The 13,671-nt window shown below is 38.8% G+C and overlaps 1 protein-coding gene across 3 annotated transcripts in view; it reads right to left on the minus strand.

Moving 5' to 3' along the window:
* The window catches only part of LOC114068625 (catenin alpha-2), a 148,828-nt gene that overhangs the window by 39,515 nt on the left and 95,642 nt on the right, over nt 1-13,671 (minus strand). For all 3 annotated transcript variants that reach the window (XM_027904903.1, XM_027904904.1, XM_027904902.1), the window contains exon 7: nt 1,701-1,852. In XM_027904903.1, coding sequence (XP_027760704.1) covers nt 1,701-1,852 — 152 coding nt within the window. The remainder of the gene's footprint in view (nt 1-1,700; nt 1,853-13,671) is intronic.

Below are 13,671 nucleotides of genomic sequence, written 5' to 3' on the forward strand. Positions count from 1 at the left end.
TGTAAGGCAGGAATGAAATAAGTGAATGTGCCTCCAGAATTTCAAACAGTGCTTTGTGCTTAGCAGAAACATCTCACCAGGATGGACAACCTCATGGCAACCTCTCAGGGACAACTCTGATGTGCAGGAAGGTGCTGGAAGACAGAACTCTGCGTAGGGGACGGGAAAGTGTGTGTCTACAGCAGATCCCACCTGCTGGCTGTGCCTCATGAAGCGATTCCAAATGACTGGAGAAGACTACAATGTCCTGAGAAGTGGTTCTTGTCCTAAGAGAAGTTTGGAAACTGCTGTTACAGACTAAAGAACTGGATAATCAGAGTGAAAATGGAGATCCTTTGCTATGCAGATCTTTCATTATAGAACCATACAATGGTTTGAGTTGGAAGGGACTTTTAAAGACCATCCAATTCCACTCCCTGCCATGGGCAGGGACACCTTCCACTGTCCCAGGTTGCTCCAAGCCCCGTCCAACCTGGCCTTGGACACTTCCAGGGATGGGGCAGCCACAGCTTCTCTGGGCAACCTGTGCCAGGGCCTCCCCACCCTCACAGGGAAGTAACTGAAGTAAAGAGTTCCATCCCAGTCCAGAAGACTTGCAGGACTCTGATGCTGCACACCCACAGGCAGGACGGGTTTCCCCCGTCATCAGTCACGACTATAATTCAGGCTACCTGAGACGAGCCCTGGGGATGAGAATGGAATTTATGTTTCTCAGTTATAAAATTAAGCCTGTCAAAAGCTTTTTCTGTAAATGTTAATACATAGTGACAGATTACTAAAATGGAGCTATTCTGGAGGGCTCCAACTGCCTCAAGTCTTACATCAGAGCCATAATACACTCCCAACCACAAGTGTATGTTACCTGTTGGTTTGAAGGGATGAGTTGGTATTTTAGCCCTGTTATTTGCTTCACAAGAAATAAAAAATCCTCTGTGATTTCCTCCATAGCTTTCTGTGCATGTGGCTTTCATTAGGGCAGATTCAAAGTAATTTGGGTTTCAAATAACAGTTGCAATTGTTGAAAAGATGTCCAAACTAGGTTTGGTTTGCTGGTTTTATGTTTTAAATCTTTGACTGCAGACTACAGTGAAAAGCAGCACACACCTACTCTCATAATAATGATGTTGTTCTCTGGTTTCTTTTATTTATTTGTTTGTTTTATTAAAAGATGTCTAAGCAAATTGAATCCACTGGTTAGTCAACACTGAAATGACACATTTATACCTCAGTAAACATTCAAAACCATCCCTGCAGAGGCTCACTGGAGCAGCAAGATAATTTATTTATTCATTTAGATTTTAACCAGACCTACCTCACATCCTGAGCAGCACACATACATTAGGAAAAGAACCCAAATAAACAAAACGACAAAAAAACTACACAAACTTTGAAGACCTTGGGAAATTAATTCTATTACTATGGAAACAGTAATGAAGTTTGCATCTATTGACAGTTGCAATCAAATCTCCTCCGAGGTGATTAACATATTAATTGTGGTTCATCTACAAAAACAACCTTACCTCTTTATTTACTAATTCTTTCTGGTTGCCCATACTTCTGTTTCATGCTTGTTTCAATGTCAACCTTTTCTGGCTTATTTACAGCACAGGGTTGATTCCAAGAAGCTTTCGTGTTTCTCTCATCCAACACCATACTACCCCTGTAAGTCCCAAATTTCACTCCCCAGGTGCTTTACATACCCTGATCATCAGAACAGCTTTCCTGATGTCACGAACTCCGTCGTAAACCAGGCGGGAGGCGTCGATGAACTCGTTCTCCTCAAATGGCTGGGGGACGTTGGCACTCAGAGCTTCAATGGCAACCTCAACTTGCTCAGCAAAACGCGGCATGACTGGATTAAACACAACGAAAGGAAGATTAGACGCCTTCTTTCATGACCATTCTCCCCCTGCTCTTGGGCAGAGAAACTTTCCAGCCAATGTGGGATGTGCTGTTCTTACAAACTCAAGACACAGGAAGGCTCATGGCATGGGCTGGTGCTGATGCTGCACATGCAGAGCTCTGGCACATCTTCTGGCAGCGTGAAATTAATGATCTTCATATTCTCTCCCCCAATTGCACAATACAAAATGGAAAACTTCCTCTAAAAAGTGAGATCTCTCAACTTTTAAAAGACTGCAAGATACCTGAGCAATCAGTTAAGTACATTTAAAAGCTTTACAACTTGGAATGAAGACAGGACATATTTGTATCGAGTGATCAAAGCCAACTGTAGCCATTATGCCCACTCATTTAAACAACTAACTGCAGACTAGCTCAAACTGAATAATAATAACTATATAAAGGACAAAATGTGAAATCAAGCCTATTACTTCTGAGAAGGCACTTGAATGAAACTTCTGTTTCTTCACTATCGTCATGTACATAATACAAAAAATAGTCACAGATATTAACTAACAGTATTATAAACTGTGGTATGAACTTTTTAATGCATAGCTTAAAGCAATTATTACTTCTGTAAATAGTTTCAGGGCATTCCTTGAAGTAGCAAGAGGCTTTTCTCCAAATTTCACACAGCATTCCTTTGAAGGTATAATCACTTTCTGCACATCATGTTTGCAGAAAGACAAATCTTCCCCAAATCAGTCCTCTAAGAACTTACAGCCAAATCCCACAAACAGGAACATGAATGCCAGGTCCCACTGATTATAATGCACCTACACTTCTGTACTTACTTTCCTCTTCAAAGTTTTTAGCTTAATATTGGAGGAAACCTGTGTTCACTAGAAACCTGGATACAAAATCCAGTGGGATTAATATTAAAGAATTTAGGGAACTTGGGTCAAACTTGATTTATAGATAGATGTCTTTATATTATATTCATATAATTTTAAATGCAGAGTTTAGGTATCCAAATCATGTACCCCCGGCTTTACTATTTTGATAATACAGTTGGAAAAACAGGAAAGATGATTCCTAAATCAGTCAGTTGCCTTTTTTGTTGTTAAAATATTACCTTTCCAGACTATCTTTTCCCTAGACCCTATTTTTAATGCACTTCTTGGTAACTTGAACCCAACTGATGAATACAAAGGGGAATTTCCAGTGTTATTTTCATCCAGAGCAGTGACAACCTTTCCTAGGAAGGAAACTTTCACTGTGACGTGAAACCACATTTTCTTCTTGACTGAATATCCTACATTTAAAACTGCCTTTTATGCATCTCACTTACTATCTGGTTTAAAGTAAAATCACAAAAAAAACATGATTCAAGAATAGTTTACGTTACAGAGAACAAGCGGCAGCAACCACGAGCTCAAACTTTCTGTTTCTGGCATTTAGGTATTACTGGATATTAATGGGGAACCCTTTAAAGTTCAAGATATAGGGATTCAAATCTTGTTTATATGTATACACACACATATACATATATATATATATCTATTTGTCCAAATACACAGATGAGAGAACAAAATTGTGTCTTCCATGCAGACAATATTCAGTAACTGCTTGGGATATGTTGAAGAAAACAGGAAGAAACGGCAGAAACAATAGACTTTTAAAAAAGTAAACATTAACAAAACATTGCCAGGCAGAGGGGAAACATTTTAATTAGAAAAGGAGTATGAGAGAGCTGGAAGTTTTGGAAAGAATATTAATAAATGCATATATCAAATTACCTTAATTAATAGAACACTTGAAAGTGTAGTAGGAGACTAATATGATTGCATAAGGAAGTCTTTAGACTGAGCATCAAAAAGAAATCATTCAAAATACAGTGAAAACAAGCCAATCTAAAGAATAAAACAGAAATTATTTAGGGTCATAGGGATAAAATAAGAAAAATTAGAGATGCAAAAATTACAACAAAAAGGAGGTAAACCCCTTAATATTTAGGGTTAACCTTAAATTTCTGTCTAGAATTTCCTAACTAGCAGAGGTGGTCAGGTATTTGATATAATTAATAGCAGATGCTACAGACCTCAAGAAAAACAATAACAGTGAGAATTCCAGAGATTTGGAAAAAGAAAAGAGGAAGCACATATCTATTATTATAAAGATAGAGAAAAAAAGGGAGATTTACAAAACATTCAACATAATTTTAGTACCCAGAAAGATAATGAAACATGACACAGAGCAATTAATTTTTGATTATCTTGTAAATAATGAGCAGATGCTGGACAGGGAAGAGATTTGTCAAAACAGGTTGCACCAATCTTTTACAATCTTTTCCTTGACAGGGCAGGTATCAGTGGTGGTGGGGGGAAGCAGATATAGTACAGATCGACTTTGGTGAGATCTTTGCAATGGCCACCTGGGGTGTTTCTCAGAGACAAAACAAGGGAAATGTAAATGAAATCACTGTAAGGTGGGAAGTTACATTTCATTAGTTTTCCTGCATTAACTTGACCACGTGTGTCACCACAATGACTTCCACTGGCTGTGGGAGCCTCTTCCCTCCGTTCTGACTTTGCAGAGCTGGCTATAATTTAGTCCTTAATTTACATGCTACACGTGACCATTATCTGCTCTTTCAAAATGGAAATAGCTATTAAAGTACTTTATGGATTGCTTGCTTGCCAACTGCATTTTTACATCAGTGCTCACTTTTGATTAGACAAGCAAGAAAAAACATCTTAAACTAATAAGATGCCACTACTCACAGCTTCACCATGCATATATGGCCACTAATGCAGTAAAGTTTTTGAAACTTGAGTTGAAAACTGTATTATTCTCCATGGAAGGTTATTGAGCTCCGTGACAAAAAAACCTCCAGTCCTTCTTATCTATCATTTCCTGCACAAAGAAGGACGTTTTTATCCCAACAGCGAAAGAACTCCAAGTAAAATTCAGGTGAAGGCACGAACCTGTATCTGGAGTTAAAACTTGCAAATGCATCAGGTAGAGAATGATTCATTTATTATGCACAGAGACATTGGCTACGAATTTTCGATTCAGAAGCAAATCAATACTTCTGGGGAAGAATTAAACCCTGGTTTCGTAGTTTGAGCTGTGGCCTTGAACACAGTTGTGCATACGCTTAGACTGAAAAATGTGAGCCATTAACATCTCTGGGCCTAACTGCGTGAATTAATTAGGCACCGGCACAAATGTTGACAGAATCAGGTCCCAAGTTAATAGCAACACTTCTAATTTACTGACTTTGTCATTCCAACAAATAAAGACTTTAAATCCTTTCTGTGGATGAGTTTTCAACGGCACAGAAAGGAAGATCCCTGCCAACAAAATGTAGGTTGAACTGCTGCTGGAGAAAAAACTGGGAATCAGCAAAGTTGAAATTACTTCTATTTTATCAATTGATTAATTCTTTTAAATTATATATTTTTTGCTATCAGCATAATACAAAAATAGCACAACCTCATGGGTGAGTTCGTGCCTTGATAAAACTTGTACTTTTTGGTGAACCAACCTGTTCCACAAAGAAATTATTTTCTCTAAAGCTCTTCTTGTTTTTCTCCCACCCACCCATATCTCCGACATATTAAAATCATCAAGTAATTATCTGTTTTCTAAAAATATATTCCCTATTGCCCTTTTCTTGTATGGCAATCAGTTTGTACAGCAATTTTTGCACTTCAAAACATCTCTGCAAATTTTGTTTAGTGGTATGGGAACAATAAGATCACTGACAGGGAAATGTTGGGTTATGTAATGAAAGTACTGAGATAAAAATTTGAAAATGTTTGGGCGTTACTCTTCACAGCATTAGAACAAAAAAGTTTCATTAATATGCAAGATTAAATGAATGCCTCGCTAATTTACTGCACTTTTATGGCCTTATAATTTAGGAACTTGAATTCTTGAGAATCTTAAGTAGATGTGAATGTTCAGAAATATAGAAAGGGATAATTAAGACACAAAAAAAGCAATAAAGGTCAAGGACCCTCCAGGTGCACGAGTTTCTAATTCTTCGCAGCATCGATGGGAGTAAAGAAACTTGGCCCACTTTTGTCCTACTTCACACACCTGAAAGTTATAAACCTGTTTCCCTTTACCAAGCAGAAAGCAAGAGATGTTTCCATGAGACAATTATTCACCCCCACTTTAAGAAAGCAGTTCAAGTTCAACTGGACCAAATTCTGGCATTGCTCTGCCCACTGAGTAGGGAGGGAGGACAGATGTCTGGCTCAGAGCAGATGTCTGCTTTGGACAGGCAAGTTTAGGTATAAATAATCCCAATCATCCATCAAATCCTGGAACAGTTTTGGCTCTTAATCAGGAGGGTACTGGCTGAGCAAGACATTGCTCCTTTTCATCCAAATCTCACTGGAACTCAGGGGTTTCCAAAGGTCTCATCTCTGGGGTGTTTTTCTAGCCAGACGACTATTTCTGAATGGCATCAGCAGAGCTGTTTCTTAGAGCTTCACTTTAAAGAGACAAGCAGCTACTCCACTCTTTCTAGTGCCCAGGAATTTTGATCCAAGGGGATGTTCCCTGGAGCCAGACTGTTCCCAGACAAACCAGAGAAGTGACTGATCTACACCCTGCTGTGTTCATCTTTGCCCTCTGGTTAACTCTTGGTAGCTCTGTATTCATTTCAGCATTTGTAGTTGTCCTTCAGAAATCTGATTTTCCCTATGCCATGTTCATAAGGTGCCAGTCACCTGATCAAAGCAGCCCTTAAATGGCTGTAAAAATCTGGTCTGATTTGGGTAAGATTATTCAAGAAGGACATGGCAGTCTAAAGGATTGGACCACTACACTGCTAAAAGCTGATGGAGGGATCCCTGAAAATTGTCTGTTTAAACATCATAGTTGTTTGTGTCACATAAATCGAGAAAATTATCTAGAATGACTGGCAGGAGTCAAAGCTAAGATAATAAAGAAAAGAATCCATGAATGATCCACTACGCTAAAAAAAAAAAAAAAAAAAAAGATGCTGTTAGGAAAAAAGCTCAGCCATTATCCATATTTAAAAGGTTTTAGTACAAGAAATTCACGAAGTTATACCTTAAAAATTTCGGAGTTCTGGATGAAATTTCTCCTGTGTTTTTTTTGGTTTTTTTAAATTAATTCATTAATTTAATTCACTGAGTAAAGTATGTGGTCTACCAGGAAGTTTAAGATTTTAAACAGGTATTTAAAAGATAATTCCTATGGGATATCTGACATAGTCTGTCAAAGACAGCACAGCTTCTCAGATTCATTTGAAGGATGAATAAGGAAGGAAACATGATACCTTACTTAGCTTGAAGTGTTTGCCAAAGTCTGTTTCTAGAAGAACTGTACATTCCTTATAAGGAGATTCTAAATATTTCATGAAATGTTTTTAAGTCCAGGTCTCATGCAATATGATTTACATTTCAGTCATGATTATTATATTGCTAATTGAAAAGAAAAAGCTTTATAAAATTCTACTGAAATATTATGCAATATATCACAGAACCACAGTATTGTTTCTGTTGGAAAAGACCTCTCAGATCAGTTGCTTGACAATCCTTTCTGTTGACAAATCTTTCCTAATATCCAGTCTAAACCACCCCTGGCACAACCTGAGGCTGTTTCCTCTTGTCCTGTTGATTTTTACCTGGGAGAAGACACGGATCCCCACCTGACTCCACTCTCCTTCCAGGGAGTTGCAGAGAGTGAGAAGGTCCCCCCTGAGCCTCCTTTTCTCCAGGCTGAGCCCCCCCAGCTCCCTCAGCTGCTCCTCATCAGTCTTGTGCTCCAGACCCTTCCCCAGCTCCATTTCCTGATGGGACAGTATTAAACCAACTGGTTTTCCAAGAAGTAGATCTGATATAAATATTTTGTTGCTTGGGCTGATGTTTTGTGACAGACACTGTGCATGGATGTATCTTGCCTACGGATACATATATTAATTTGCTGCCATGGATGAGGAAATGACCATATGTAATCGTGCCTGAGTTTCCTGTCACTGCATTGGGTTTTCAGCCTGGTTACCCTTCTGTGCTCAGAGAAGTGGTCACTGATTTCTACTACAGGTAAAACTCAAAGGTAGAAATGTGATTTCTCTTTAGTTCTGTCACTGGTGAATCTGGAAGGAGCAAAAGCAAAATCAGGGCAGAGTGCTGTGGCACAGAAAAGGATGAAATGCCACTGTCCAATGCACAAGATCATCTTGTCCTTTCTTGCAATTTGCTATTCAGTTTTCTCCCAATAAAACTGTTAAAAGTCAGACTTAAAATAATGAATACCCACACACCACAGCATTTTACAGTAAACACAAGACTTTCAGGAAGAATCAGCCTTCCCTGCCAATACACTGCACCACTGATTTAGCCACAGACCATAAAACCAATGTTCTTAAGCCTTCCCGAATTTATAGCCAAGTCCTGACCCTTTGGCCCATCTGTGTTAAGTCTTCTCTTCTGGCACTTCACAAAAGGCTCCAACTTAAGCTGTGGGTTTATGCAGCTAAGCAGGATGATGTGGGAATGGAAGAAGTGGATTTGTCCACGTGCAGAGCTGTACATCACAGAACTCATGGGGATGTTCTGGAGTTATGTTACAAAGTGTTGGGAGATAGGGACACGCACAGAGGAAGGCAAAACAAGCCTTCAAGCTTTTTTTTGCGGAGCGAATTGTCATTTGCAGACAGATAAATGCCAAGGGAGAAGCGAGGTAAGCATGGTTTGCCTCATGGCCAGGTACATCCCACAGGTACAAGGAGAGGGGACATCACCAAGTGTTCAGAGAAGGACAACAAATGGCAGCTGCAGGGACAGAAGTGTCTCCCCAATTTCAGATGGCTCATCCTCCTGTGTGCTTGTGCAGGACTGCACGCAGTAAGCACCCCCGAAATATTATTCCTACTAAACCGGAACTCCCTTCAGGTTATTATTTCAAATAAAAGCTAACTTTTCAAAAAATCCCCTCAGGAAAACAGTCCCGTGCTGTTGGACACAAAATGGGTTATATAACACAAGCAAACCAGCCTTTCTGGCTCAGTTATAGGTTTGTGTGTATCTGCATGTAGGTGTGTGTAGGCAAGGGGATGCATGGAATACCAGTGCTTTTATTTTAAAAGATTATTGTACAATTCTCACTTGTGGCCACAAAACATTCTGTTGGAGCTAATAGTTATTCCCTGCATTTTTCTGCCTTTATTTTCTAGATTTGGTAAATTTCTTTCCACTTCCACCACCATCCTTCTTATTTAAAAAAAAAAAAAAAAAGGTTTTTAACAGCACAAGATTTTTTGAGAACAGATTTGAACAGCAACTCAGTAATAACAGTTTGTGAAAATGGGCATTTCTATTATATTAACCTCCTGTTCATTATATAAGGTGTCTGGCACATCCAAAATAGATAATCCTGGTATTTTTAAACTCTCACTGAGATAAATTGCATCTAAACCTCGAATTTTCTTTAATTATGTAATCCTTATCTTGACCTTCTTCCATTCTGGAAGATCTTTAGGTTGTGGAGATCAAAGTGGAAACCACTAGTTGGTTTATTCTTCCTATAATGACAGCCTAGCACCTTCAACACTGCTCTGAGGGCTGTTATGCATGAAAAAAGTATCTTTGCTCACCTGCCCCTAATGATGCCATATTTTTTCTGAGAGGATGAATTAGCTCAGAACCTTCCTGTCCCTGTAGATAATACAGTTTGAATTGTTCCACTTATCTAGAGAAATTAAATAAAATTATCTTTTAGTCTTGTCTTTCTGACAAGAAAACTCCCTCACTCCTACCAGCCAAACCAGCGTTTTCCTTGTGGCAAATTTTGCTTCTGCCTGATCACCTGTTAATTAACACATTGCACACCAACCACAGCACTGGCACCTGAAGCATCACGGGATTCGTCTTTCTGCCTGCAGAGAAATGGACGTTTGTGCTTTGCTTATGCCTTGTAACCAGCTCTTAATCCATCAGAGGCCTTAACGCTCACTCCAGGGTTACCCATTTTCCAAACAGCTGTGTGTGCAGGACTTTATGAAAAGCCTTAGAAAATCTAAATCAGTTGTATTCTCCTTTAGCACTGTATTCTGTTTTTAAACTCCAAAAATGGAGAGCAAAAGAAATAGTGGTTCAGCTTTCAGCCACACTGGTGACTTATTCATCTCTTATGTGGCTCATTTAATTGTTTTATAATGCATATTCTATGATTTCTTACTGTATTCCTCTGTATCTTGATCACAGTCTCTCTGGTTAAAAATCCTTTGGATCAAACCAAGGACTAGTGGAACACAATCTTGAGTATTCTCTGCTCCCTTTGTAAAATGCATTTTCTTTAAGAATGCATCAATTTTTTTTTTTTTTTTTTTTTTTTTTTGGTGATACCTTGACCTTTACATTTCAGTTTAGCAAAACTTTAGAGAAAACGCTGGAGTACTTTGCAGAATAAAAGTCATAATTTCATCAAAATTCCAGGATAAATGATCTCATGTTCTCAGGATGATGGTACCCATAAGCTGTACTATAACTACCCGAGCTCCCATAAAACATGAATTTAAGATCATTTATTTTTTAAATAGGCTCCATTTTGCAATTTTTAGCTCTCCCTCAGATTCAATACAGGGGTTTTTTTTTGATTACAGCTGTGCTTAAATTCATCTTCTTGCTTCTACATTTTGTTTCCCTTCATGTCACCGCTGAAAAATCCATCTTTCCTACGTTTTAGTATTAGCTTTGATAACATCATTGAGCTGCCTTTTCCTGGTGATAAATATCTTTAAAGTTTGTCCTACTCACACTGATAAAACTCTCACAGGGTTATTGCTGAATTGCCAGTAGTGCTGATTTTCAACTTTAGTCCATTCTGATAAAGACAAAATAAAAAATTTGTGTCAAAACACAAGTCAGAGTGACCTACTTAAACACAGCCACTTACAAAGTTACTGGGATATTTTTAAAACATGCTAAAAGCTGAAACTCAAAATTTCTGGTGTGAATCAGAGGATTTCATATTTCCAGTGTCCTTCAGAGGAGTAACCCAAGTACTACGGCACTTGCTGTTCCAGGATGGTTTCCAGACATCCCAGTGTAAATTGAAGGAAAAAAAAAAAAATTGTTGGAAATGTTTCACAGCCCTTCCCAGGCATTTCTGGGCTTAACTTGTTCTGCTCTTTTCTCCTTCCTTTCCCATTCACCTCCTTTCATTACAACCCTGCAAAGTTTTCCCAATTTAAGTTCAACCCTCTGACCTTTAAAAGAATGCCACAGCTTTTTCTCCTTCCTGAACCTCAGAAATCTTGAAAAATAACATTTAGCCTCGTTGCCTGTTACTTGATTTCTTTCTAGGGTCAATTCTTTTTACTTATTCAGGAACTTTGGCTTCTTCCCTTCAGTTTTTACAGTTTCTTAAAGAATTGCTGAGCAGACCTCAGTCTCCTCCTTATTAAAGGCAATGGGACAGTCTCAGCTGGTCACTCTAGGAAAGGGTGCTGAGCAGTATGAGAGATCTCAACATTCAAGCAGAAATTATGCTCTGTTTTCTCTTTTCCCTTTCCTTTTGCCTTTATCCTTGCTTTTAACCTTTTCTTTTTAATCTCTTTTCCTTTCCACCCTTCTTTCCATTTTTTTTTTCTTCAGCACTGACCACCTGTAACAGGATAATTCCACAGTTCTCTACCAATCTGGATGCCAATATAACATTTAACAGAGGCCATCAGGGCTGTGTCTGACCCTGATTCCACTTCTTCAGCCTGATCCTGACTCCCAAAAAGCAAGCAAACAATGACACCCTGCAGCTCTCTTTTACTCCTGCGCACAATTCACACCCACTAAAATCTATGAGTTTTGTGCTTGTTCCCAGCAAACCCTGTAGACTCTGTGGTTTTATAGGTTTCATCCTGGATTTATAAGAAACTCAGCACTAGAGAGTTAAGCTTTTATTTTGGTTTTTTAAGGGAAACGAAAGTACCCAATTTTAAAAAGACACGAACCAATCCCTCACTCCCAAATGCTGCTGTCAGAGATAAGAGTCTAACCTCCACCAAGTACTGGGCTTTAAAGGCAGTTTGTTAGTCAAGGGCAGGCCAGAAAGCACTAAAACACTAAAAAAAACCCCACACCCCATATTTTCCAAAGCCTGTGAATTAACACAACAAACAAATAAAACTTTGAGATGAGACTGGTTTTTAAAGTAGCATTTGTGGTTTCAGTTTCTCAGAAGCCACCAATATAATTTTCATTAAAGATTAACTTTCCCTCCCCTAAAAAAAAGAAAAAAACAAACCACAAAACCAACAAAAAAACATTAGTAAAGTGTTGCTCTTTCCAAAATAGCCTATTCATATTTCTCCACTGTGGATCTAACCCAATACTCACATAACAAATTAAAATCCCTGGAAAAAGAGGCTTAACAGAGGCTTTCCTTTCCTGAGCTGACAGTTAAAATAATAAGAAAAAGGTAATTTCCTTATTTCCCTTCCATTGTCATTTAACTAAATTTTTCCCAGCTTCCAAAAGCACTTCATTTAAAAATAAATTAAAGTCAATTAAAAGAAAAAAAAAAAGGAACAAAGATAAAAGTGGTGAGGTGTTCATGACCGTGATACACACACCTGTGGGTGGAACCTGAATCCGAATAAATCACTCATATAATTCTGGAGTGTTTGATAAAATCTGTGCAGGATCTCGAGGTGATGAATAGAAAGAATGCAGAAATAGATGTATATGTATTCATAGTGCCCTTATTATAGAATTGTTGAGGTTGGAAAATATCTCTAAGATCATCAAGCCCAACCATTCCCCCAGCACTGCCAATGCCAGCGCTAACCCATGTCCCCAAGTGCCACATCCACACACTTGTTGAACACTTCCCAGGATGGTGAATCCACCACTGTCCTGGGCAGCCTCTTCCAATCATCAACAACTATTTCTATGAAAAAAAATTTCCCTACTGTCTAATCTAAACCTCTCCCTGTGCAACTTGAGGCCGTTCCCTCTCCTCCTGTCCCTGTTCCCTGGGAGCAGAGCCCGACCCCCCCCCAGCTCCCCACTCCTGTCAGGGATTGCAGAGCCAGAAGGTCCCCCCTGAGCCTCCTTTTCTCCAGGCTGAGCCCCCCCAGCTCCCTCAGCCCCTCCTGCTGCTCCAGCCCCTTCCCAGCTCCGTTCCCTTCCCTGCACACTCTCCAGCCCCTCGATGTCTCTGTGTCCTCTACCCCAGTGCATGTGTGGGCAGGGATCTGTTCTCTGGGACACAGGGGAGTCTAAATACCATTTTAACCACTGCATTTTAGGGCAGTGAATTGAGTCAGTAAATTCTACCTTTTTAATCACAGAGAAATAATAATCAATGCCTTTGTAAATGGCCTGAAAAGCTACAGATAGAAATTGTGCTGTAATATTAATGATCCACATTCATGCCTGGCATAAATTGTTTAAGCTTCATCAGCTCCATTGAATTTGGGCCCATTTTGTCTCCTGAACTTCTGCTGCACAATTTGTACATGATTTAAAGTTCTCAACATTGAAAACATATTTTTTGTTAATTTTTTTTTAATACTCACAGGTTTTCTTAGATTTGACAAAATACAAAATAGAGTAATAACTTTGAGGAACAGGGACTTGCTCTTAAGTTTTGAATCTCAGCATTAACAAGCTGATGTCATCAAGAGGTACTTAGTCCAGAGTTTATAGCACTTAGTTATAATTCAAATTATATTGAAGAGTACAATAAATATGGAATATAAGTATTTACTGGACCTATTATTGATCTATATAATGGCACTTTACACCTGCCAGTGAAAGTTAATTCTACTGGATGTTGTGGATC

The sequence above is a fragment of the Empidonax traillii genome, unplaced genomic scaffold, assembly GCF_003031625.1.
Source record: "Empidonax traillii isolate 1590-97213 ecotype Southwest subspecies unplaced genomic scaffold, ASM303162v1 scaffold1101:size226669, whole genome shotgun sequence".
NCBI lineage: Eukaryota > Metazoa > Chordata > Aves > Passeriformes > Tyrannidae > Empidonax > Empidonax traillii.